The sequence below is a fragment of the Bufo bufo genome, chromosome 9 (genome assembly GCF_905171765.1).
Source record: "Bufo bufo chromosome 9, aBufBuf1.1, whole genome shotgun sequence".
Classification (NCBI taxonomy): Eukaryota; Metazoa; Chordata; class Amphibia; order Anura; family Bufonidae; genus Bufo; species Bufo bufo.
Genome location: NC_053397.1, coordinates 189,996,668 through 190,024,259, shown reverse-complemented (window position 1 = coordinate 190,024,259; position 27,592 = coordinate 189,996,668). Strand labels below are relative to the sequence as shown.

General features: G+C 44.6%; 1 protein-coding gene across 6 annotated transcripts in view; it reads left to right on the top strand.

Moving 5' to 3' along the window:
* Positions 1–27,592, top strand: part of RALGPS2 (Ral GEF with PH domain and SH3 binding motif 2) — a 158,956-nt gene that overhangs the window by 63,339 nt on the left and 68,025 nt on the right. For all 6 annotated transcript variants that reach the window (XM_040406558.1, XM_040406564.1, XM_040406561.1 and 3 more), the window contains exons 6-8: positions 2,389–2,478; positions 6,563–6,655; positions 15,254–15,380. In XM_040406558.1, the coding sequence (XP_040262492.1) occupies positions 2,389–2,478; positions 6,563–6,655; positions 15,254–15,380 (310 nt within the window). The remainder of the gene's footprint in view (positions 1–2,388; positions 2,479–6,562; positions 6,656–15,253; positions 15,381–27,592) is intronic.

The window sequence follows — 27,592 nt, the reverse complement described above, 5'->3', positions numbered from 1 at the left end:
AAAAAAAAAAAAATTTATCAGACCTTAGATCAGACCCCCAATACTCGTCAGACCTCAGATCAGAGCCTTAATGTTAATCAGACCCCCAGTGCTAATTAGACCACAGACCAGACCCCCTATCAGACCTCAGATCAGACCCCCAATGTTAATCAGACCTCACATAAAATAAAATAATCTCTCCTTTCCTGCATGGACGCCGCCACCGTTCCTGAGATCCCACACTCTATCTGCCACTCTCTGCTATGACCCGACGTCGCACAGCGTGAAGTCACAGAGCGCACCTATGTCCTTGCGCTGTGCGCAGGTCACGGCACATCGCTCATTAGTATTCGCTCCATAAGACGGGGGTGTGTGCATCTTTATAGGGTGACAAGTACTATAGACTATAGACTTTAAAGTTACATCTGGCCCTATGGGGGAAAAAAGTAGAAAACAAAATGCCACTAAAAATGCAAAAAAATAAATAAAATAGAAAACAAAATGCCACTAAAAATGCAAAAAAAAACAAAAAACCTTGAACACTGCAGAATCTTTTAACTGTGTTGTGCATCTGTGCTACAGAGGATGGGAGAGTAAGAAATATGGAGTTTTTAAGCAGCATTGGAACAGAGGATTTGAGCGGTTGTTTCGCTGCTGACAGCAGCCCCGGCTACAGGCACATAACAGAATTTATATTAAACCAGTCACCGTTGAAGACCAACTTATTTCTGAGGGGACACTCTATAAAAATCAAATAAACTGCTGAGCTGCTGGAGGCTTTTTAGCAGCCAGACTTCATTTTTGCTCTCAGGAAATTGCCATTCCTGTTTCCAAAGAGTTTTTCTTTCTAGAACTAACATTCATTATTTAACTTCAGCGTTCCTTACACTTAATGCGGTAATAAGAACATTGGGATATCCACTCCATGGACATAAAAAAAAAAAGTGATTGGAAATATTTTTGTTGAAAAACTCCAGACCATTTCCAATCCCGACTGTGACGTTAGTAACATTAAAATACGGAGTAGAGCTCTATAAAAGGACCTCTGTCGGACGTAGTAATGAAGGCGATTCTTCCTCTGCAGACCTTCAGCTCCTGTATTGATTCTGCAGCCATCCCCCTGTGGATTAAAGGTGTTAATGTTTTTAGCAATTCAAATTAGCTGGTTTGAGAAATAAAAAAAATAAAAATATAAAAATAGTTATGGCAATACCGCTTTTTTTCCCCGCCCTTTTGAGCCGCACCTAGGTTCGAATTTCAATACTGGAAAAGAATATCAATATTCAATCATTTTTTTCTTAAGGCATTCTGAATGGAAAGCAATCTGTTCAGTATGCATGAGGATGTCTTCCGTTCCTTGTACTGTATTTGATCGGACAAAATACCGCAGCTTGCTGCAGTATTTTTTTTCGGCCAGAATCCTGGAACAATACTGCACTTGCCAGATCTGCCATTAATTTCCATAGAGATGTATTAATGCCGGATCTGGTACCAAGTGTTCCGGAAATTGCCTCATCGCCGGATCCAGTTTTTCAGCCTGCGCATGCGCCGGGATATAGAGCAGTTTCTCTTTTGATCTTTGTAAAAATTTAAATACCGCATATATCACCGCATCCGGAAAAAAAAGCCATCCGTTTGTATGCGGCATACAGTTCCGGCAACTGCAGAAGACCAGGGAGTGGTGAGTAAAGCCAGCACCAGAAGCACATTATTCACTGCTCCTTAGTAAAAACTGTGAGAAAATTAGAAACAAAGGGGGTCATTTACTAACCAGAAATATGCCTATATTAGGCGTATTTCTGGCGCAGATTGCGGCACATAGGTTCTTTGTGCCGCAATCTGCAACTTTTCCCCGCTCACATCAGGTCTAAAAAAAAGAAAGTGGACGGGGAAGGGACAGGACAGCAGGCATGTCTCATTTACCATATTCTACGCCTGGTTTAGGCGTAGAAAATGGTCTAAATCTACGCCAGCAAGGAATCTGACTTACATTTCAAAGCGGCAATGCATCCGCAGAAGTTATGGAAAGGCTGGCACCACCACCGGATCCACTGCCAGCTATAAGGGATATTAAGACTGGCGTCTAAAACCCCCACAGTATATTAGAAAGTTGCTGATCTTTCCGGTATACCGTGGCTGCACTTGATAAAAAAGCAGAGCGCCCGTATACAGTTCTGCCAGTTTTAGCACTGACGAGACTTACTTAGGTCCTTAGACGCTAATAAGGGGCACACGGCTGTAATAGTGTGTGAGGATTTTCAGCCTTCAGTCCGATCTGTACCCATCTGTTTCCTTTCAGAAACCGTGTGTTGAAAGGGCTCATTGAACCCCCGAGTGTTATCGTAACGGCCCGTTACACTTGTTCTATGCCTTTTTGAATCCATATTTATGCATCTTCTTATTTCGCAGGTGAGCTTTTGGGTTGTGAGAGAGATCCTTCATGCACAAACACTAAAGATTCGTGCAGAGGTCTTGAGCCATTATATAAAAACCGCCAAGGTGAGCCATATCAGCGCTGTTTTTTTTATTCTCCCCGTCTTGGTGTTTTATGGAAGATGTGGGCACCACATACTTAGAATGCTTACAGCCACGGATAAATATTTATTCCTGACCCTTCATTTGGCAGCGCTCTCGGCCTCCATTAAAAGCTTCCAGGCGCCCTGTGAGTCCATGAGCTCTCGCAGTGTAGTCCTAGAGGTATGTGCAAGGAGGCTTTGTAGTCCAATTCCCAGCAGAACCCAGACCCAAGATTTAGACATTGATGTATTTGATAGCAGGCGTTTCTTCCAACACAAGCTGCACGATGGGACTCTTCAAATTACATTTTCAGTCTGTGTTTGACAGATCTGTATATCCCTGATGAATGGTTGGATTGTATACATCACTGTTGTATGGAATAGCGTAGTCTACTACATGCTACAAAAAAGTATAGTCACCAGTACTGGCCTGGCAGGGACCAAAAGGACACTAATTTAACCATCTGTAGGGTAAATGAAACCCTATGAATACTTGTGTGTCTGTATATACAGGGGATATAAAAAGTCTACACACCCCTGTTAAAATGTCAGGTTTCTGTGCTGTAAAAAAATGAGACAAAGATAAATAATTTCAGAACTTTTTCCACCTTTAATGTGACCTATAAACTGTACAACTCAATTGAAAAACAAACTGAAATCTTTTAGGTGGAGGAAAGAGAAAATGTAAAAATAAAATAATAATATGGTTGCATAAGTGTGCACACCCTTAAACTAATACTTTGTTCAAGCACCTTTTGATTTTAGTACGGCACTCAGTCATTTCGGGTATGAGTATCAGCATGGCACATTTTGACTTGGCAAGATTTGCCCATTCTTCTTTGCAAAAACACTCCAAATCTGTCAGATTGCGAGGGCATCTCCTGGGCACAGCCCTCTTCAGATCACCCCACAGATTTTGTATCGGATTCAGGTCTGGGCTCTGGCTGGGCCATTCCAAAACTTTAATCTTCTTCTGGTGAAGCCTCCTTTGTTGATTTGGATGTATGCTTTGGGTCGTTGTCATGCTGAAAGATGACGTTCCTCTTCATGTTCAGCTTTCTAGCAGAAGCCTGAAGGTTTTGTGCCAATATTGACTGGTATTTGGAACTGTTCATAATTCCCTCTAGCTTAACTAAGGCCCCGGTTCCAACTGAAGAAAAACAGCCCCTTGGCATGATGCCGCCACCACCATGCTTCACTGTGGGGATGGTGTTCTCTTGGTGATGTGCAGTGTTGTTTTTGCGCCAAACATATCTTTTGGAATTATGGCCAAAAAGTTCAACCTTGGTTTCATCAGACCATAACACCTTTTCCCACATGCTTTTGGGAGACTTCAGATGTGTTTTTGCAAAATGTAGCCTGGCTTGGATGTTTTTCTTCATAAGAAAAGGCTTTCGTCTTGCCACTCTACCCCATAGCCCAGACATATGAAGAATACGGGAGATTGTTGTCACCACACTGCCAGTACTTGCCAGATATTCCTGCAGCTCCTTTAATGTTGCTGTAGGCCTCTTGGTCGCCTCCCAGACCAGTTTTATTCTTGTCTTTTCATCAATTTTGGAGGGAAGTCCAGTTCTTGGTAATGTCACTGTTGTGCCATATGTTCTCCACTTGATGATGACTGTGTTCCATGGTAGATCTAATGCCTTGGAAATTCTTCTGTACCCTTCTCCTGACTGATACCTTCTTACAATGAGATCCCTCTGATGCTTTGGAAGCTCTCTGTGGACCATGGCTTTTGCTGTTGGAGGCGACTAAGAACATTTCAGGAAAGACCAACTAGAGCAGCTGAACTTTTATTTGGGGTTAATCAGAGGCACTTTAAATGATGGCAGGTGTATGCTGACTCCTATCTAACAGGATTCTGAATGTGATTGCTTAATTCTGAACACAGCTACATCCCCAGTTATAAGGGGGTGTGCACACTTATGCAACCACATTATTTTTGTTTTCTTCCCTCCACCTAAAAGATTTCAGTTTGTTTTTCAATTGAGGTGTACAGTTTATAGGTCACATTAAAGGTGGAAAAAGTTCTAAAATGATTTATCTTTCTCATTTTTTTTTTTACAGCACAGAAACCTGACATTTTAACAGGGGTGTGTAGACTTTTTATATCCACTGTATAATGCCAAATGTAGGGCCATCATGTGGTGTAAACCGGCCCCTACAAAGAATATTTCTACATAATATTGTATAGGACTGAATAGCAGAAGCAGACCGAGGTTATCCTTACAGTCTTCAAGTCGTCTTGAAGTAACATTCACATGCAGTGATCTGCTGTAGCATGGCCCAGATTTACTAAACCTATAGGTGGCATAAACTTATTGAGGCTGTCTAGACCTGCACCCGATTTATGATAAGGACTCAGGGTGGGTGATGAATCTGGGACACTTTTCTCTGACTCCATTGCACATATTGGCTGACTTAGGGCTCATGCACACGACCGATGTTTGGGTCCGCATCCAAGCTGCGTTTTGCAGACCAGAATAGGCATTTCTATCATGGGCCGCAAATTGCGGAAAGCGCACGGCCAGCATCCGTGTTTTGCAGATCTGCAATTTGTGGACGGCAAAAACATGGTGCGGCCATGTGTATGAGCCCTTAGTTTGAGACAAAATTTTACATCAGGATTGTGGCATATTTTTTGTGTGAAATGACGCAATTTATGCCTCGTTCGCACATCAGTGTTCGGTCAGTGATTTTGTGCGGTTCTAACCAGAGACCAGGTGCAGATCTTTGAATGAGGCTTTAGGCCTGCGCCTTCTCACTAAGTACCTTCTCCTTTCTGTTTGTTCTCCTCTTTTCTTCCTCCTCTTTGTTTTCCTCCTCCTTCCCCTTTCAGTTTATTTTTTTCACTTTGTTTTTTTTCTCCTTGCTTCCACCTTTTTTTTTTCTCCATTTTTCCTCCTTCCCCTTGTTTTTTTTTTCCTCCTTCCCCTTGTTTTTTTTTCCCTCCTCTTCCCCCTCCCTTTGTTTTTTTTTAATCCAAATTTCCCTCTTTCAATTTTAGTTTTTTTATTTGCCTCCTTTCCCTATTCCCTTTCTTTTTTTCTCTCCTCATTTTCCCCTTCCCTTTCAGTGTTTTTTTTTTTCCTTCTTTTTGCCCCTTCTTTCTATTTTTATCCTCATTTAACCTTCCGTTTCTTTTTCTCCTCCTTTCCCCTCTCATGCATGATGTTTAATTTGACCATATATCGGAATTGTATTCTGTAGTGTCAGATATTATTTTATATGTATGCATATTTATTGGTTCATGCCTTGTACATTATCTGTGTGCATTTCATTCGTTGTTTAGAACTACTTTTTTTTTTATTTTTTTTATAAATATTCATCTTTTCTGGTGTTATAAATGATTATAGGGCTATCCACTTATAACCATACCAATAGATCCTGCAATCAAATCAACTTTTAATTCACATGCAAATTACCACGCAAGTTTGGACAGCAATATACCGGGCGTTTTTCGCTTCGCAATTTGGGTGTGTTACCGCACAAGTGCAACAAGGACATGCCCAAGCCGCTCGCTGCACCGTAGCTCCAGCCCTTTCCCTTCTGAGCCCCTCTTTCTTGATTGACGCGACCAGGCTTCCCAGGTATTAATGCGCTTGGTCCTGAAATCCTTCACCGCAATGTGCATAACCGTTTTCTGGTCTGGCCCCAGATGCATTGCACATGCGCAGTACTATCCGTTGAGGCTGGGGCCGGCGCTGTACTGGGCATGCGCTGAGGTTTGAAGGAACAGCGCAGGAGTGGATTTTTAGGAGTTGGTGTGATATGGGGGAGGGGGGCTCTTGGAAGGGAAAGGCCTGGAGCCATGGTGCTTATGGATTAACTGAGTTTTCCAGAGATTGCAGGATCGGGTTTGGCAGCTACAGTAATATTGATCTACAATTAATATTAATGGCCCTACCATGCATGGAGCACAGTTCATTTTTTGTACTGGTATTAAAATAATTGAAAAAAAAACCTTTTGATTATACTGTAAACTGCAGGGCAAGAAAATCCAATCCAAACATGTCAGAAGAAATACTCAGATTGTAATTTGTTTATCCTTCATATGTCCACAGAAGCTGTATGAGCTGAACAACCTGCATGCATTAATGGCTGTGGTGTCTGGGTTACAAAGTGCTCCGATCTTTCGACTCACCAAGACATGGGCGGTAAGTGGAGGTCACTTCTCAGCACTGCACTTCTTTCAGAGGTCAACGCCATGCTGAGCATAACCCCAATTTTGCCTTGTGTAAGGAGATCCTCTCATCTACTAGCGCAACTACTAGGGCATATAATCTGGAGTTGTAAGAAACCATACGAGTAAATAAAAGGTCATATTTTCCCTGGCGCCTCCACAGCAGCACTTACAGGAGGGTGTCCCTGCCCCCAGGACAGGAAACGACGCAGTGATTTAAAAGGCCTGATTTAAAAGGCCTCCTCCCCTTACCTATTCAGTGGTTGTTTCCTGTCCTCGGGATGCGTGGGAGCCTCTCCTGCAGTGCCAGGAATGTATGTTTATTTCGCCCAGCCTTGGTTTTTTCCCCACACAGGGCTGGTGCAGGAAACGGGTACCCCGGGGACGCGCTGCCTGCCTTACCCGTTCCTCGGAGTAAGCCCTGCGTGCAGGCATCCCCAGGCTCGCGATAATCCCGGGTAAGGGGAAATCATGCGGGATCCTGACCAGTGACGTCACCAGGCGAGAGTCTCCTTGGGCAAGAGAATCTTGCATTAATGCGGCGGTTTCCGGGGAGGTTAAGAGTGCGACTGCAGAATCATTCAAATGCGATAAGCCGGCTGAACAAGCGTGCGCTCACCACCTGCAGTCATGCTTGCCCCTGTGGATACTGACGCCACAAGAAAGCTTGGAGCTGCCTCTGCTCTCAGCTCGGTAAGCCTCCTCCCCTGGGGGACTTAATTCTTCTATCCTTTCTGTGTCTTTTAGTCTGCACAGCTTCTTGGGTATTATTGGTGGCAGTGAAATTCCACCCTGGTGAAGGTGGTGGCCTTTTAAATATTCATGGCCCTATAGCCCTTTTTTTTTATTTAAATCTTAGGGCACTGAGACCATGGCACCTAAACCAGCCAGTGGAGATTCAGGACGCAAAAAGTGCGCCATCTGCAGGAAGTCCTTTTCCTCTAAATCTAAAAAAGCCTCATGTCAGTAGTGCACCGATAAAGTGGTTGCAGAGGAGTCGCCTTCCTTCCTTGATTCCATGAAAGTTAGGATTATGGAGGAAGTTAATGCGGCAGTGGACTTGCACCACAATCCCCACGTCCATCTATGTCTCGGAGATCCCAGACTTCTGAGGTGGCATTTGATCTGGATGAGGGAGAAATATCATCTGATCCGGACTCTGCTTCCTCAGATGATGACTCGGGTAGACCTTTGTTTCTCCCGGAAGAAACAGACTGTCTTCTAAAGACCATTAGAGCCACCATGGATATTGAAGATGTAAAGGAAGCTCACTCCATTCAGGATCAGATGTTCCAGGGTCTGGGAGAAAGAAGGGTCTTCCCCATCCATAATATTAAGTCTCTGATATGCAAAGAGTGGAGAGATCCTGAAAGGAGAACGGCTGTAACAAACTCCTTTAAAAGAAAATATCCTTTTGCAGAGACTGAGTCTAATCTGTTGGACAAGACGCCAAAGGTTGATGCCCCAGTTGCCTGCATTTCTAAAAAAAAAAAAACTCTCTCCCGTTTGAAGATATGGGGCTCTTACGAGATCCCATGTACAAGAAATCAGAGTTTATAAAAAAAAAAGCCTGGGAGCTTTGCTCCTGCGTTGTTTCCTGTCCTCGGGGCGGGGACACCCTCCTGTAAGTGCCGCTGTGGAGGCTATTGGAAAAACCAATTACCGGTAAGATTAATCAACCCTATAGGTCTAGGAGTAAAAAAAAAAAAGAAAATTGTGGGGTTTTACATTTTTAATATATATATATATATTTTTTTTTTTTCAGGTTATTAACCAGTGGTCTCTAGTCGCTGGCTCTCCTGCTGTTTCAGCACTACAACTCCTAGCATATCTTAAAGGGTTTATCCCACGATGAATGTAAAAAATGAAAATCAGACATTATCTAGTACATGACAGGCAACTAACTAACAAAGCTAGAACCAGCCCTGTACCTCACATGGATCCAGAGATCTCCCCATTCATTTCTCCTATTGCTCTGCTAAATTTATATCAAGCTGGCAGCAAAATGGGAGTGTCCTTTGTCAAGGGGAGTGTCTTTGTTCTGTAGCTCTCCCTATCACAGCTCAGGAGGCAGTTGAAGGATGACACTGAGCATGTGCGGCCGTCTCAGTGAGCAGGACAAAGAAATAAAAAATAAGCAAGCAGCAGGTGGCGCTATACAGATACATTTTATTGAATAACTCGCTGGTTATACTTAATATTTAATTACATGCAATTACAAAAGTATTCAGATCCAGGGAATGGTTTGAAAACTGTAGAATATTTTTTGTGGGACAACCCCTTTAATAGCCTGCAGCTTCTGAAACTTCTCAAATTTGTATTTTAGCAATGACTGGAGAGCCAGGAATTAAAGACCACTGTTATAAACGGATGTAATGAGATTTTGTGCAGACCCCTCAGTACAGTGAAGGCATATTCATCTGGAGAGCCTGCAATACGCAGTGCATGATATGTCTTCTGTAATTGAGTGCGAGTCTTGGAATGGTGTTTTGACTGTGAGTCAGGCCCCTGTCACTCCTGGGATGTGAGCAGAGTTCATGGACTGGTGGTAATCTGTTACAGACTCGCCGTGCATTTCTCCAGCGTTCAGGAGGAGAAGGTGGAGGTCAAGGAATACGGTGACGGCCATGCTGTAGAGATGGCATGAGGGTGAAGCAGCAGCCCTCTAAAGACTGCAAGCTCCTGAATTATGGGGAAGCGATGGAGCTGTCTCTGGTGGAATGGAGAATGATTCATTCCCCAGTCGTCTCCATGACACCACATCCTGAGACTGTCTTCCTCTGATAGGACAGGAAATAACAGAGAGGTTTAAAACCCCACCCCTTCCCTCCACCGCCATTGTTTTTTCCTGTCCCATCAGGATAGGAAGCAGGAGAGGTGTATGGAGGCTCTATACGGGCCCACCTGCATGTTTCAGGCCGAGGTCGGATCCGTAGGTTCGGCTCTCCCTCCTCCCATGGCCTGTGCTCGGACGCAGATCCCCTCTGCGGCGGTCCAGGGTGATTTCATGCAGAGGGGAAAGGAAGATGGCGGCCGGAGCGGCACTGAGATGTGTTCCCTCCGGCGCATGACGTCAGACGCTGGGAGCGGAGACGGACGTCGTGACGTCATCATCAAGCGCCGCAGGTCCTGGAACGGAAAAGGTATAAAAACCCACAGGACCTGCAGGATGGCGTCCAATCAGCGCCTGCTCTCACCCAGAGAGCTATCACTGGGACTTTGGCTCAGAATCTGAGTCTATACAGAAACCGTACGCGTCTTCGGATGAAGATAATGAATATAAAAGATATTTATTCAATCCAGACGACATTGAGGAACTTAAAACCATTGAACAAATACGTCATGTATCAAAGGTTCAAAATGGAGACTCTAAGATTGGCAGTAAAACTAATAAAAAAAAGACGCCGCAATGGCCTCGATCGAGTTAAGAGATGCGTACTACCACATCCAGATACACAGGAAATCGAGGAAATTCCTGAGATTCGCAATCCGATCAAAAGGTCAGATCCAACATGACCAGTTTACGTGTCTCCCCTTAGGGATTTCTGCAGCACCAAGAATATTCACAAAAATCATGGCGGAGGTAGTGGCGGTCCTAAGGCAGCAAGCAATCAACGTCATCCCATACTTAGACGACCTTCTGATTGTTGCAGACAACAAGGTTCTATTATCAAGCCACATTCAAACAGTTCTGAACCATCTCCAGTCCCTGGGATGGATCATCAACTGGGAAAAATCAGACCTATCTCCAAGCAGTCTAAAAATATTCCTAGGGATATGCCTGGACTCGATATCTCAAAGATCATTCCTGCCACCTGCGAAAATAAAAAAGCTACAAATCCTATTAAAGGAATTCAAAAAGAGAAAGTTCTGCTCCATTCGAACAGCAGTGAAAGTTCTAGGCAGCCTTTCTTCATGTATCCCGGCAGTATCGTGGGCTCAATTTCACCTAAAACCCCTACAAAAACGAATCTTATCCAGATGGAACAGATCTCAAGCAACGATAGACAAGCAGATCTTCCTGGACATAAGGGTAAAAAATTCCCTAAATTCGTGGCTCAAAAACAACAACTTAAAAAAACGGGGTATTCTGGAATCAGGATTGTCCTTTTGTAATTACAACAGATGCCAGCCTTCGGGGCTGGGGGGCTATAACTCAGAATGAAACTTACCTGGGGAAATGGGCAGTTTCTCCTGTCCTGTCCCCATTGAGGAGCTCCGGTGTCTCACCACACCCTGTTTAGCAGCTCGTCTATAGCAATCACGGGGTTAAGAGAGCCGACAGCTCATCATGAATAGGACTCCTCAGCTTGTGCACGGTATTGAGCGGCACAATACTGATTTTAGCAAAACTGGGTCATCCAAGTGAGAGAGCATTCTGCCGTCTCACCAATTTATGCCGCCCTCGGATAGGACAACATAAAACTGGTGACGGTCCCTTTAACTCTTTCCTGTGCTCCACATACTAAATGCTCCAGCAGAATATACGTTTGCATTTCGCCGTCGTATAGGAATATTTGGGTACAGTTATCTGCTTCTGTGTTTGATTCTGTATCTTGGGCTACTTTCACATGTAGCACAGCTCTCCGGCAAAGAATACCGGGAATCTGCTGGACAAAAACGTTGCATGCAGCGGTTTTTGTCCAGCCAGATCCCGGCATATTTACCGGGGAGCAGTCAGATCTCCCTGCCTGATGCCATTATAGTCAATGGGGTCTGTGGGCAGACGGCAGTATCTGTCAATGCCGGATGTGGAGGACTCCGGCAGGCTGTTCTCTGCCGGAGAGCTGTGCCGCTGATGTGAAACTAGCCTTAAATAAAAGCATCTGTAATTGCACTATGATGTCAGCATCCCTGCTTATATCCTTTTCCAAAGGATCTGGATGCCTTTTGGCATATAAGTTTGTTACACAACATGCAAAAAAAAAAAGTAACAAAGTTGCAGGTGTCCCTTAATAATCATTTATATAGCGCCGCCAACTATTCTGCAGCACCAAAGAAAAGCATGAGACACCAGGAGAAAGTATCCCGACTAAGGCTACTTTCACACTAGCGTTTCTATTTTCCGGTATTGAGATCCGTCATAGGGTCTCAATACAGGAAAAAAAGCTTTCATTTTGTCCCCATTCATTGTCGATGGGGACAAAACGTAAGTGAACAGGACAGAGTGCTCCAAAATACATTCCGTTCCGTTCTCATACCGGAGAGCATATTAACAGTTTATTGAAAAGAAAAGAAAAAAAACGAAGCAGAAATTGAACAAAATAACACAAATTTAAAGTTTTTTTGATTTTTTTTGGGGGTGGGATTACTACAGTTTAACATATTTGCTCATGTAGTTGCTTACCCCATGTATATCTTCCCCACTTTTTATTATTCAATTTGGACTCTCCTGACTCCTTTTCCCCATGTAAACTGATCCCCTCTGGTTTGTTTCCATCCTGTATGTAGCACTTCCTCTTGCTGTATCCAACCAAACCCATGATGCACTTCTTCTTCCTCGGCCACAGATCCAGTTTCGCCCCTAGCAACACCCAGCTAGTATAGAGCTCCTCCCACCCAGCTAGTTACATGGACACACCCCTATCACTGCCCCTCCCATGGACATGGTCATGTGACCACAGCCCAGAACGCGAGATAGGAGCAATAAAGGTAAAGGAAGCAAATTACAAAATTACATCTACCTTCATAGAGTATTATTTTAAACGATGCTGATGCAAACCGGAAAACCCTTCTAAGTGACATTGCCTATAAAACAATGTGGTTTTTAGATGCTAAATTTTTAAGGCATTCCTTTTCCCAGAAGTAAAAGGCCTCTGTCGGGCTGTTGTGATGAATAGTCCTTGGGACGTGCAATGTGTCTAACCTCCCCGTTAATGTCCTATGTGAGAACATCTGTAATCTTTCTCTATGAGCAGTGGTCCAGGAGAATTTTGGGTCAGGGCCCCGTGGCTGGTAAACCCCAAGTGGTTTCATAGAGTGGTCTAAAATTCTAATAAACGCAGGATTTTCTTTTGCTTCTTTCCAGGAGTAGAGTATCCGCTTCTCTTAGGACCGGAGTACGTTTAGACTTTTTTTTTTTTATTTATTTTTTTTCCTTTTTGGTTTTAACCTTTCTCATCCACCTGGCTCCAGTCCGAAAGCTCCCAAAGAGGGACCGTAGCCAAGCCCGTCTCAGCGTAAGCCTTTAATTGGGTGTTTTCCCTAATGCTTCAACCAGTTGTTCCATACGTGAAGCTGCTTTTCAGGCCGGGCTTGATTGGCGTCCACCTCGACGTGAATGAAAAGAGCTTCTAATATCATGGCGTCCGACCCGGCGTACTGCAGCAGCCGCGTGCCTGCATGCTCTATATGGATAGTTCATCACCCCTTGTTTTTCTTCGGTCTCAATGAATCTAGTATCTGAGTTGGCTCCGCACACACATGTAAATGCAGGACAGGGTCATTGGGCACTTTAGGGAATACATTATATTTACTTCTCTGAATGTGTCAGTACTAATTAGTTTGAGTTAATCCATGTTGAGCATTTTATTTTTTTTTAAGAAAAAGGGGTCTCCTTTATTTCCAGAAACTACCTTGGGCTGTGTCTGGTGTTGCAACGATTTCATACTGAGGTGCAATACCAGACACTGCACATGGATAGGAGGGGCGCTGTTTCTGGGACAAGAAAGTACGCCCCATTGCATTGCCAGTAATCTCGTATAGAAAGCGGAGCTATATAGAGCTCTGCGTATAGGGGATGTCATCAGCAGTCCCAAAATAAACCCTCCAGTCCGTACCCGAAGGATTGCTTCCAGGGAGAAGAGAAGGAAGGGGAGCAAGATGAAGAAATAAATTCTAACAATATTAGCTTCTCATTAAAAAATAAAAATCATTGAAATGTACAGGAGTTGTCTGGGATTTAAGGAAATTTGCCTAACAGCAGGAAATGTTAAAAAAAAAAAAAAAAAAAAAAAAAAAAGACTGATGTATTAAACCCGCACAGTCCAGTATTTCTCGCCGGACCTGCTGGGACGACCTCATGTACATCATTCATGTGACTTCTGCAGCCAGTCACTGGCCTCAGTAGTCACCTGCTATGTTTGCAAGCATCACTGCAGATGATAGTGATTGGATGCAGCGGTCACGTTAATGTGCATGATGTCATCTCTGCAGGACAGATGGGGATCACTGGAGATGCAGGCGATTTTAAAGGGCCCCTGTCAGCAGATTTGTACCTATGACACTGGCAGCTACATGTGCGCTTGGCAGCTGAAGGCATCTGTGTTGGCCCCATGTTCATATGTGCCCGCATTGCTGAGCAAAGTGATGTTTCGTTACATGCAAATGAGCCTCTAGGAGCAACGGGGGTGTTGTCGTTACACCTAGAGGCTCTGATTTCTCTACAGCTTGGGCGCCCTCTGCACTTTGACCGGATCAGGTGTGATGGTGTTTAAACTGCCTGGCCCTGTCAATCAGTGCAGCAGTTGCAGAGGAGCAGAGCCTCCAGGTGTAACGGCAACGCCCCCATTGCTCCTAGAGGCTCATTTGCATATAGTAAAGCATAGTTTTTCTCAGCAATGCGGGCACATATGAACATGGGACCAACACGGATGCCTTCAGCTGCCAAGCGCACATGTAACAGGTCAGCCAGTGTCATAGGTGCAAACCTGCTGACAGATGCCCTTTAAGAGGCGGAGCTTATCATTCTTTGTCTTTTTTTGGGGACAGAGCCGTGGGGGAGAGCTTCTGCTACAGCCAGACGCCTTACAGCCAGACCCAGCTTTGTAAATAGAAGGGGAGAAAATAGCTTCTTTCCTGGGAAGGTGAATTCTTTATACATTTTAATACTTTTGATTGCAGTTGGAGACTGGATAGGGTCAAATCCAGGAACTATGTGGGTCATTTATTAAACAGAAATACTTTTTCCCGCTCACGCCAGGTCTAAAAAGGGGGGGGGGTGGCGTGGGCAGGGAAAGGGGGCAGGTTGGCAGGCCCGTCTTATTTATCATTTTCTGCCTGTTTTAGGTGTAGAAAATAGTCTATATGTAAGAAAGCAAGGAAGCCGTCTTACATTTAGACTGGCGCTGGATACGCAGAAGTTATGTAGTGGCCAGTCTCTCTTCGTAACTCCGGCGGATCCACCGACAGGTATAAGGCTTAAGACCAGCGTCTTAATAAATCTGCTCTTTTGTATTTTCTATATTTACTGTCCCTTTAACATAAAGTTAGGGACTGTTCCAGTGTAACCCATTAGGTGCTGTAGCCTGTAGGCCTAATAAATCAGTGTCCATCAAAAAATACATTTGGTTTCTGTGCTGAAACATTTCGGACCATCATCTAACTACAGTACGACGGCTTTTATATTGAGCTTCAGGTCAGTGGGAACAGAGCCGTCCTTGTATTTTATGTTCTGCGTCTGATCAAAGCTGACAAATACGTGGAATATTATTGTATATTGGCCGGTACTAGGCATTAATAAAGCACATACGGATTACAGTCCATTTAGTGTCATTTATTGGTGCTATTCCAGAGGACGACATGTTGTAGTTCGTCTACTATTTATTTTAACCTGTAATATCTTTCCTTTCAGTTACTGAGTCGGAAAGACAAGACAACCTTTGAGAAATTGGAGTACGTAGTCAGTAAAGAAGATAATTACAAGCGGCTCCGAGACTACATCAATAGCTTGAAGATGACTCCTTGTATCCCCTACCTGGGTAAGCTGCTAATAATCTTGTCAGTCTTGTGGAAGTAATGATTTTCACATTTGTGTGTCGGAAAAGCTAAATGCCGCAAAGGAGATTATCGACTGCCCAAGGTCTAATCAAACTGGATTAACGGAAACTTGGCAGCCTGCGCAAGCTGCATTATTAATAGTGACGCGTTCTTATGTGAATTTACAACACATTCTCGCTAGCTGTCAGAGTATCGACCTGTTTGACATTAGGCTTCATGCACAGGGCTGTGTCCGTATTTCAGTCTGCAAACAACGGATCTGCACATTATGGATACCTTCAATGTGCTTTCCGCATTTTTATCACTCCCTTCAATACAAAGGGCTATTGTTGGACCAGAACCAGACATCCTCTGTAATTTGCGGAACGGCCAAATGGATCTGCAAAAAAAATAATTATAGAGATAGAGATATTATAGCGAGAGAGAGAGTTGTCAGGCAATGCTCCATGGGAGAAAAGTGTTTCTTGGCTGAGTTCATTTGCATAAATTATAAATATAAAATATTTTCATAGTTAAAACATACCGCCACCTGGTGGACATCATGTGAAATTACATGAAAATAGAGACTAAATGACTGCCATTTCTCTACCTCCAGTACCAATAGAAAAGTGTTAGCGGCTCATGCATACGACCGTATGGATTTGTCCGCACCCAATCTGCGTTTTTTGTGGATTGGATGCCAACCCATTCACTTTTAACGGGGCCGCAAAGGATGCGGACAACACACCTTGCTGTACGGATCCGTATCCGTATGTCTGTTCTGTGCTCCACAAAAGAATAGAACATGTCCTATCCGTTTTGCAGACAAGGAAAGGACATTTCAATTGAAGCGAGAGAGAGTGGCAGCATGCATACGGCCGTGTGCATGAGCCCTTTAAAAACAAGTCCTCATACAGCCCAGTGGATGGAAATTTTAAAAAGTTATGGCTGTCAGAAAATGGCGATGCAAAGAAATGTTTGATTTTTCTTTCTTTTTTCTTTTAAAGGTTTTTATTTTTTGAAAAGTAGTAAAATCACGGTAATTGCTTTGACCTGTAGAATGAGGCCGTCATGTCATTTTTAGCAAACTGTGAACGCTGTAATGTCAAAACCCAAAAACTTTAGGCGGAATTTTTGGTTGCTTTTTTTTTTTTTCTTCCCCAGTTATGGCTGTTGGGCCCCTTGCAGACGAGCGATACGAATTAGGTCCGGATGCGTTCAGTTAAAAATGCGCGATTTCGCAAGCAAGTTCAGTTTTGTCTGCGATTGCGTTAAGTTTTTATCGTGTGGGTGAAATGCGCGTTGATGCGTTTTTCACGCGCGTGATAAAAAAATGGATGTTTACAAGCAACATCTCCTAGCAACTATTAGTGAAAAACGCATCGCATAACTTCTATGGGGCCAGCGTTGCGTGAAAAAACGCAGAATATAGAACATGCTGCGATTTACACGCAACGCACAAGTGATGCGTGAAAACCAACGCTCATGTACACAGCCCCATTGAAATGAATGGGTCCGGATTCAGTGCGTGCGCAATGCGTACGCATTATGCATTGTACAGTACCCGCATGGAATACTCGCTCGTGTCAAAGGGGCCTTAGAGTGTGGGGAGTTTTTTTTTTTTTTTTTTTTTTTTTTTTTTTTTATTGTGGAAAACCTGCTAAGGGTAATTTCACACTTGCGTTTTTGGATTTCCAGCAGGCAGTTCCGTTGCCGGAGCTGCCTTCCGGATTCGGAAATATGTATGCAATACCATTTGTAGACAGATGTGGATCCGACTCACAAATGCATTGCAATACCGGATCCGTCTCTCCGATTGTCATCTAGAAAAACAGATCCGGTATTTATCTTTTTCACATTATTAAAGGTCTGCGCATGCGCAGACCGCAAAACCGGATCCGTTTTTCTGGAACATTTGGGGCATTTCAATAGAAAATAATGCCGGACCTGGCATTCTGGCAAGTGTTCTGCAGTATTTTCTCCGTCCAAAAACCGTACAGTGACTGAACTGAAGACATCCTGATGCATCCTGAACGGATTCCTCCTTATTCAGAATGCATGGGGATAAACTGATCAGTTTTTTTTCTGGTATTAAGCCCCTAGGATGGAAAAGAATAACGCTAGTGTGAAAGTACCCTAAGGTTTCGAAATATAAAGGCCTGTGCATCCTGTCGTCTGCACTTGTGTCAGATAGTTGAAATTCCACTTACATGTTATTGGCCATGCTGCCGAGCTAAACTTTTCTGTGAATAAAGCCTCATGCACACGGACCGTGTGATACCGGCCTGGATTTCTTCTGAGTGCAGGAGCGCATGGCGTCATTGGTTGCTGTGACGCCGTGCGCTTCCTGCAGCCACCGCAGTACGGTAATACACTGGTATAGACCATATCAGTGTATTCCTGTACTGTGGCGGCAGCAGGAAGCGCACGGCGTCACAGCAACCAATGACGCCATGCGCTCCTGCACTCAGAAGATATCCTGGACGTGTGCATGAGGCTTAAGGGTGTCTTGAGTTATATGTGGTTCCTTAATACATTCTTTAAATTTTAATTCCAGATATCTAATAAACCCCCAAAACAACTGTGCGAAATCCCATGTGCTCCCCATACAGTTATGTCCCCGGCTGCTGGCTGTATTGAGGTGTAATAGAACCAAGGCTTTAAATGATGGAGAAAGTTCTAGTTTGTCAGGACCGATCTGCATTTAGTTTCAGGGCAGGGTTTTCACGTTGTGACTGATGGCTCTTCAAGTGCTCTTTGAATCACCTCAATGGTATGACCATATGTAGCAGGTAAAAATCTCCAGCGGCAAAGTGCACACCAAATCACGTGGATTTTGCTGCAGAAATGCTGCTGTAGATATTGGCCTCTGCATTGAAAAGGGGTGAAATCCGCAAAAGATGTCAGTCAATGTAAATTAAAATGCTTCAGATATAAAAGCCACACTGCATGTCAAGTGATGTGCGCCTTTCATGGTGGACACTTGGCAGCTTTGCTTCTGCTGTGAATTTTCTGCACACAATTCAATGTGCGGTTCCATCTGTAGGTAGCACTTCCTGTGGCTGTATCCAACCAAACCCATGATGCACTTCTCCATTCTCTGCCACAGCTCCAGCACCGCCCCTAATAACGCCCAGCTAGTTTATAGCCCCTCCCACCCTGCTAGTTACATAGACACTCCCCTATCACTGCCCCGAACACCACCTAGCTACTTTTTAGCTCCTCCCACTCAGCTAGTTACATAGACACTCCCCTATCACTGCCCCGCCCATAGACCTAACATCACAGGAAATGAGAGCTGCGTGGACATGGTCTTGGGACCACAGCCCAGAATGAGAGAGATGAGCAATAAAGGTAAAAGGAAATACATTACAAAGTTACAGCGACCTTCATAAATGATCATTTTAACGGATGTTGATGCAAGACCCCTTGAAGAGCTAAACTTGCTGACCGTGCTAGGAGCCGCCGTTTCCCAACAGTTGGGGTTTTACAGATTGGAAGCCACTATTTTCTCTGGACTTTCTGTTTTTTGTACAGCAGTATATCTCGTGTGCTGTATGTTTTTAACCCAGCAGGTATTTCCAATAATACATCACTCCTCCGTTGAAAATTCCTGGCACACTTTTCAACAGCGAGATGGATTTCAGCTTTTTTTTTCCCCGCTAGAATAATTAGTGTTTCCCCGCGTGCAGCCTCTCAGGGCTCCCCTGGCTCCTGCATCAGATATCCGTTTTCTTGTAAGGGGGCGTCAGAGGAGAAGACTGGTTCCTGGCCGTTCGCTCCGAAGAACCACTTGGCTCTTGGTTGGCAGTTATTCTAGGAGTGTGCGGATCTCCGTGGATCAAAGCTCCAGCACAGTCGCCAGATAACCCGAGGACGCAATATCCTCTCCCCTCTTCCTTTCCTACATGATGTGCTTTAGCTTTAGGCCGTCGACTGCTGTATTGGCTTCGACAAAGGATGAGAGCGTTGGATAATATCTCCTGCCAGGAGCAGCTGGATTCTGGCTCTCTTCCGGATTTTCCTACTTTATATTCCACTGACCAATACCTGACATCTTATCCCCTCCAAAACCTTCTTAAGCCCTCGGGTTAATTTTAATGGTCCCTGGTGCTCGTCCAAATGTTGTGTAAGATATTAATTACTACGTGACCATAAGTGATTAATGGGAAATATCTGCGGCTGGAAACTCGTCTCCCATGAGATGGAAGTTAGCTGCTCTTTGGAAAGGAAATCCCTGTCTGTAATATAAATTATAGTAAACTTGGGATCCAAGCTTTTTATTATTTTTTTGGCCTGTAAGGTTCCAGTGTTACCCAATGACTTGTGCTTCTGTCATATTGGTGGCCCGTGGTCTAGATCTTTCCATGTAACAGAAGAGACTCGTCACGTCATGTGCATATGGCACCCCCTTCCCCCCCACTTGCCCGTGTTTTTGTCATTTCTTTGAATAGCCTGGGATTTGTCTTGCACGGAAGATTTGTTCGCTCGGCCTGAAGCTAATTAAAATAAAAGTAGGGCGAGATCCTTCTACGATTAATGGGGCATCTGTTCATACTTTCTGACAAACGGGAAAATTTGAGCAATGCTCAAGTTTACATCATCCCCTTCAGCCGTCCACAGGTCCATCCCCAAAGGACAGGATAGCAATTCTCATCCTTCAGACTCCATGAAATGCTTTTGCTGTCCTGAACCATTACAACATGTGTATCTGTGCAGCTGCGGGTTTTTTCTTGGAAGCAGTAGATGTCCGCAGGAGCCCCCAACTCTTTTGAGAAGCCTTTCTTTTTGGTTAAGTTTATGGATGCCATATGCGCAGTTTTAGGTTCAGCTACTTTTGGATGCTGGTCGCGGCTCCCCAGAAGTTCACGTGTGGCCATTGGGGAAGAAACGGTTTGCAAAATTTGCAGATGTATTCGTGATGTTTAGTTCTAACTGGAGAGTGAAGGTGGAAGTAATTATCCTGAAGGCTTTGTTTCCGCGAGCTTGATGACAAGTTAGTCAGTTCTGTGTGTTGCTATGGGATTAAATGGTTCAAATTATATGGTACACGGAGTGCGTAGAGAGGCAGATATAGAAATGTGTACTTGCCTGCTACCTAATTTTGCCAATCAAGTGCCCATATACCTGTCCACCGGTGTCGCCCTTTAAAAGGGGTTTCCGAGATCTTTATACTGATGACCTATCCTCTGTGGAGGTTTGATTCTCGGGACCCCCGCCGATCAGCTGTTTGAGAAGGCACCAGTGCTCGCAGTAGCGCCACGGCCTCTCGGCTCACCATGCAAAGCGCCATCCATTTCATAGTGGCTGTGCTTGGTATCGCAGCTCAGTCCGAGCTTGCGTCTAGGCCATGTGACCAATAAACATGACGTCACGGGGCCTAGGTAAAGCTAAGAAAAGGCCGTGCCGCCACTGTGAGCGTTGATGCCCTCTCAAACAGAGAATCGGCGGGAGTCCCGGGTGTCTGATCCCCACCAATCGGATACTGATGACCTAGGTCATCTTTAAAAAAATTCTCAGAAAACCCCTTTAACTTTGGGAAAAGTAGAGGGCGTGCTCTTTGAAATGAGTGTGGGATATGGCCTAAGACTAGTGGGATATTTACCAAATGCCACGATAACTGTGTTATTGCTCCTCCGTGTGAATGTCTGGCTGCATACTTTGGACTTTTGGATTTTTGTAGACATTCTCTTAAAATGTGCAAAAAATAAATGAAGCACTTCAGTTAGGGCATCATCCCAGCAGATAAGCACCAGCTGTTAGTGGTTATGGTGGCCTAGATTAGTTGGGCTTATCGTGTGACTTGGAGATGTTGCCCACCGTCCTACCCTAATCAGAGGGAGACTGAAGAAAAAAGGGAAATCCAGGGAAGTCTTAAAAGCGGTAAAACAGGACAGCAGAGTGTCTACGTGTTTTGGATCTATGCATCCTTTAGTCCTGAGTAAAGATCAGTGTCTTTGCATAGATCCGAAACGCGTAGACACTCTGCTGTCCTGTTTTCTGGCTTTAAGAAGGTTTAATAAAGATCGCCGTTTTATTGGATGCTGGATTTCTTTCAGCGTGTTTCCCTTTCCTCCACGCTTCCGTGCATCCTGGCAGGTGAGCTGGACTGATGCTGCCTTTCTATATAACGAGACAGACATGTTACTGGCACTGCTTATAGTGGAAGCCATGATGGGTTTAAGAGTAACTCTGTATTTATAATGTATAAGCTATGCGTTTCGGAACCAAACACGTTCCTTCCTCAGGCTTTGCGTTAGCAGAATCATTGTGGTGTGATAACATGCTCCCAGTCACGCTCATTTGTCGGCTATTTGCACCTTCATGCAGCTTTAGGGTGGGTTCACATCACGTTTTATGCCTCTGTTTGACATATGTTACAATGGAACTCTATGGTGAACGGATGCCACTGTATGGCATCAGTCGGAGGCATCCGGTTAACGTATGCGTGTTTTTGTATACGTTAGGCTGCATGCACACGACGCGTGATGTACATAATTTTTTTTAGACCAGGGGATAGTCTATGGGGTTATTCACATGGCAGTTTTTTTGACTGTTAGTGAAAAACGTACGTAAAAAAAAGAACATGTTCTATCTTGTCCGTTTTTCACCGACAGACTGCCCCCATACAATTGAATGGGTCTATTTTTAACATCCGTTTCTCAGAAAGGCATCAGTGAATAAACATCCGTTAAAAATAGAAATTTTTAAGTCTACTTTCACACTTGCGGCAGTGTGATCCGGCGGGCAGTTCCGCCGGATCCGCCGATCTGGATGTGACTGAAAGCATTTGTGAGACGCATCCGGATGCATCTCACAAATGCATTGCAAGAACGGATCCGTCTCTCCGCTTGTCATGCGGACAGACGGATCTGTCTTGTATCTTTTTTCACATTTTTACCGGTCTGCGCATGTGCAGACCAGAAAGATGGATCCGGCATTCCGGTATTTTGAATGCTGGATCCGGCACGAATACATCCTTATGGGGAAAAATGCCTGATCAGGCATTCGGGCAAGTCTTCGTTTTTTTTCGCCGGAGATAAAACCGTAGCATGCTGCGGTTTTCTCTTTTGCCTGATCAGTCAAAACGACTGAACTGAAGACATCCTGATGCATCCTGAACGGATTGCTCTCCATTCAGAATGCATGGGGATATACCTGATCAGTTCTTTTCCGGTTTGAGCCCCTAGGATGGAACTCTATGCCGGAAAAGAAAAACGCTAGTGTGAAAGTACCATAACAGACGTTTTTTCACTGATGCCTTTCTGAGAAACGGACATTAAAAACGGACCAATTCAATTGTATGGCAGCAGTCTGTCGGTGAAAAACGGACAAGATAGAACATGTTCTATTTTTTTACGTATGTTTTTCACTGACAGTCAAAAAAACTGCCATGTGAATAACCCCATAGACTATCATTGGTCTTAAAACGGATGTATGATAGCCGTTAAAAAAATGTACATCACATGTCGTGTGCATGTAGCCTTAGGCTAAAAAATTAATTAAAAAAACTGCGGTGGTCCATTATGGGGGCATTAGCTAAACCATGGGGGAAATTATTTAAGATGGGAACCTACATTGGGGGCATTATTAAAGCTGGGGACATTAAAAATAATTTCTATACTATGGGGGACATTATTTAAGATGGGGACCTACATTGGGGTATTAATAAAGCTGGGGCGGTAAAAAAGAAAAATTCCTACACTATGGGGGACATTATTTTAGCTGGGGGCCTACCATCCTGTGAGTGTTCACAGAAGGGTGGGAGTAGAAATAACTGCCAATCAAATTCATCAATTTTTCATGTCTGTTTTTAACGGAAATGAAAAACGAATGCAAAATGGATCCAAAACGGACACCCGGCCAGAAAATCTGCATGGAGCGGTATTTGTCCATGCAGAAGCTGGCATTTATACCAGTTCCCATTTTAGTCAATTGGGATCCGGCAGTGGGCAGCGGCCCCGGACTGCGGCAGTGGGCAGCGGCCCCGGACTGCGGCAGTGGGCAGCGGCCCCGGACTGCGGCAGTGGGCAGCGGCCCCGGACTGCGGCAGTGGGCAGCGGCCCCGGACTGCGGCAGTGGGCAGCGGCCCCGGACTGCGGCAGTGGGCAGCGGCCCCTTCATCAGGTTAGTAGAAAACGTGTAAACCTGATGAAGGCACTTCTGTGCACTGAAAGTTTGCATTTTTTCTGGTTTCCCAATAAAGGTATCATTCAGAATACTTTTGGCCCTTTTTTTTATTTTTGGTAATACTAAAGTAACTCCTCTCCACTGGTGATTCAGAACGGGCCCTGTCTCAGTGGTGCTGCCTGTTTTATCGCTAGGCTTTGGAAGTACCAAGACAAGGTTTTCGGATTGGTTAACTCCCTCTTTAAGTAAGGTGGCCAAGGTGCAGTTTGGGGAGAATTAGGGGCAGTTTCCATGCATTGCATTGTAATTCTAGTGCACGGATCATTTCTTGCAGATCCTTTACCGTCCTTGTACAGCGTATACTCAAAATTCTGGGTTGATGTATCTTCTTGATTCGGCTGTAAGGTGCGTGCCTTGTTGCATGGGACTTTTTCTAAGTCTTCCATGTGCCTGTTCTGCATTCCTGATGTTTAGAGGGACGATGTAAAGCAGAATGGTGAAATCCGGGATCACGCACTCTCCAGAGCTTATCCCATTATATGGTGGTTGAGTCACACGCTCTCGCACTTTGTACAAATGGCAGCTGTGCTAGCGGATACACGGCACATCTTCCTTGCTATGGGTGATTTGTGGCTTCTGTAATTTGCTTCCCAGGATGATAAAAATGTCTATTTCTGCAGCAAACTTAAGGTCAGCCACACATCCTCCATATCAAGCCTTCTTTATTTTTTAATACTTGATTCTAGTAGATGAGTAATGTAGTAATATCTGTATATAATATAAGTAAGCTATCGGCTTGACCGCTACATATTGCATCCAAAGACTGTGTAAATGTACAGTGAGTAGATCGCAAGCTACTGATTGGACTAGAATGGGCTAAAGAAAATATAACTGGAAGACTAAAGTCATTCATTGTGGTCAGGGGACCCCAGATATCTGGCTAAGTGGGGCTACCACAGTTGGGATCCATTTATTAGACATTTATGGACTATCCTGTACAAATGACATGCCGGTAATTGTCTTTCATGGGATATGCCTTTATGCGTTTCTTCACGTTTCATATTTTTGACATGGGTGTACACTTACAGCCTCATGCACAGGAATGTATTTTTGTTCCACATCCAATCAGCATATCTTACAGACATTACACTGTGTCCTGTCCGTTAAAAAAAAAAATAGAGAACGTGTCCTGTTCTTGTACGTTTCGTGGACAAGGATAGGAAATTTCGGTAGACTTGGGGAAAAAAATGGTGGCATGCATATGGCCGGTATCCATGTTTTGCAGATCTGTCGTTTGCGGACCGCAAAATACACAGTCGGGTACAGGAAGCCAAGAGGGCCCTTTACACAGGCCGACAATTGAACAGAATATCTGTTACTAGACGCTCATTAGCGATGATTTGGCGGTATAAATGCACCGCCGATTACCCGATGAACGAGCGAAACACTCGTTTATCGGGTAATTGGGTCTTTTGTGCAGCACAAAGGATCATCGTTCCCCAGTAGCAGATCATGCTGTGTAAACACGATCTGCTGCCGGGAAACAACAAGACAGTATGGGGAAGAGCGATGGCGTTTGTGATCACTTATACCTATACTCTGGAAGAGATCAGTGCATGTAAATGCATCGGTCTCCTCCGCTAGCGATCAGCAGATTGTCTGGAAAGAACGTCTCCTTCCCGACAATCTGCTAGATCGTTGTCCCTTGTAAAGGGACCTTAAGGCCCCTTTACATGGCCTGATTCAGCAGGCAATTATCAGGAACAAACTGTTCCCGATAATTGCCTGTTCATCAGAGGAGGTGAGAGCCGCATTTACATGTGGTAATCATCTCCTCTGCAGGAGGGTCTTTAGAGAATCATGGTTTCTGGCCAGAAGATCCCTGTTTACACAGCACAATCGGCTGCCCAGAAACAATGGCTTTGGTGCCGCAACAATGATGCGTTCACTCGATGAATGGTGAGTGGCACAGGCCAGTTATCTGGAAGGAGTGTTCGTGGGAATGCTGCTTCCCAATAATTACCTTGATCATGTAAGCTACTTATCTGGTCTCCTCCTAGCTCTCTAGCACCATAGCTATGGACCTCCACATGTAGAGACCTGGGCTATTCTGTTTTCTACATCTTGGATAGTCTCTCAATAACAGAGATGCTCAACATGCGGCCCTCCAGCGCTTGCTATTACTCACCGCTCCGTGGTCACCCGCCGGCCCGCACCGCACCGCCGGCGTGCACTATGACCTGACGCTGTGATGTCAGGACGACAGTGCAGCGTGCGGGAGAAGATGGACGAGCTGTGGAGCCGCACCCCTACAGGAGAGGTAAGTATTTTATCTCGCTGGCGACATGGCTAGGAGGGGGAGCTGGTGGCACTGGGGGGGGGGCAGCTGATGGCACTATGGGGGGCAAGTTGGTGGCACTATGGGGGGGGGGGGGCAGCTGAAGGCACTATTGGGGGGGGGGGGCACCTGAGAGCACAGGGGGGGGGGCTAATGAGTTTTTATAAAGAAAAACGTTCTTTTAATTTAGTTTTTTTGTTATTAGAGTACTCGATTAATCGTTGGATTAATTGATAGAATACTCAATAACAAAAATAGTCGATAGCTGCAGCCCTACTGTAGACTGTCCGGGCATGCTGGGAGTTGTAGTTCTGCAACAGCTGGAGGGCTGCAGGTTGGGCCTCTCTGCTCTATACCATCCCCTCTGAGTGGCAATATAAAATAGAGGGGTGAAAGACTAGTTGTCAGTTCTCCATGAAAGTTGTCATACAGGTAACTGGCACGTAGAGTAAGTTTAGGCTGTAGCTACTACTATTAGTTTTGTGCTTTGATGTCCACATGTTCAGTTGCTGTAGGAGATGGCATACATAAACGTCTCTGGTTGAAGGCCTGTTGCGCTCCTATGTGTAGAAGTCTTCAGAGAACATAATTAGATTATGTTTTTATTAGTTGGAGGTCCCTATTTCAGCCAGTTGGCACTGTCGTCTTCCCGGATGTTTATTTTGGGACAACCTGCCCACGTTAGTGAATTAATATGGAAAAACACTGAATGTGCTGTGTAGTTTAATCCTGGTCGGCTGGGTTGCCTATTTAGACTCGGGCTATACACCGAGTTGGAGAGTGTCGCACAATGATCGTAGTGTAGCGCTGCCTATATCACAACTAGGAAGATAAATGTAGTTGTGTTGCAACCGGGAGGTTATTTCTACACAATTGGCAGGTTTGGATTTCTGCCACCGGTCATGTCCTAGTTGTGACCACTTTTGGGTCGTAGGGCGACCACTTTCACTTTTATTATTGATGCAGGCAGCGCGACACTGCAATCTTTGGCCATAAAACCCATATCGTGGCCAACGTTGGCGTGTAGCTGTCGTCTTGAGGTTCTTGTCTATTTCTGTCCAACGTAAAAACATAAAAATACAATAAACCACTGCCGAGCAGCTAGTCATATTAAAAACAAACTAAAGGTCCCTTTACACAGGCCAATGATCGGGGCAATTATCGGGAAGGATGATTCCTGGGTATGCTCCTTTCCAATATTTGCCTGATGTAATGATGCTGCCGATCACCTGATGAATGAGAACTGGTTTGTCAGGTGAAAGCCTCGTTGATGCTATCACCTAAGTCGTCGTTTCTGGGTATCGGATCATGCTGCTTCCAAGAAACAATGGGGCATATTTACTAAGACCGGCTCTTTATGCTGCTCTTGGTTTTCCTCTTGCGCAGCCGTAAGATTCATCTAATTTATGATAAGGCGCATCTAGGGCAGTCCTTGTGCCTGGCGAAAATCTACTCCAGGCCCTGGATGGAGTAGTTCATCGCCAACTCTTATTCCTGTTTCTAGGCATAAATGTTATTCCCCGCTTCAACCCCCCCAATTCTCGAACAAGGCTTGACATGGCCTTACAGCTAAAGATTGTCACACGGTTGGTTAAAAAAGGGACTAGGATCATTGGAGATTTAGGTGAACAGTCTCAGACCATACCACAAAAATAGGAGTTCTGAGAAGGTGATTAAGTTCAGCATGAGCAGCGGGTGTGGGGGGGGGGTATAGAATTGGGTATGATTATCCTGTTTCAAGTGTAA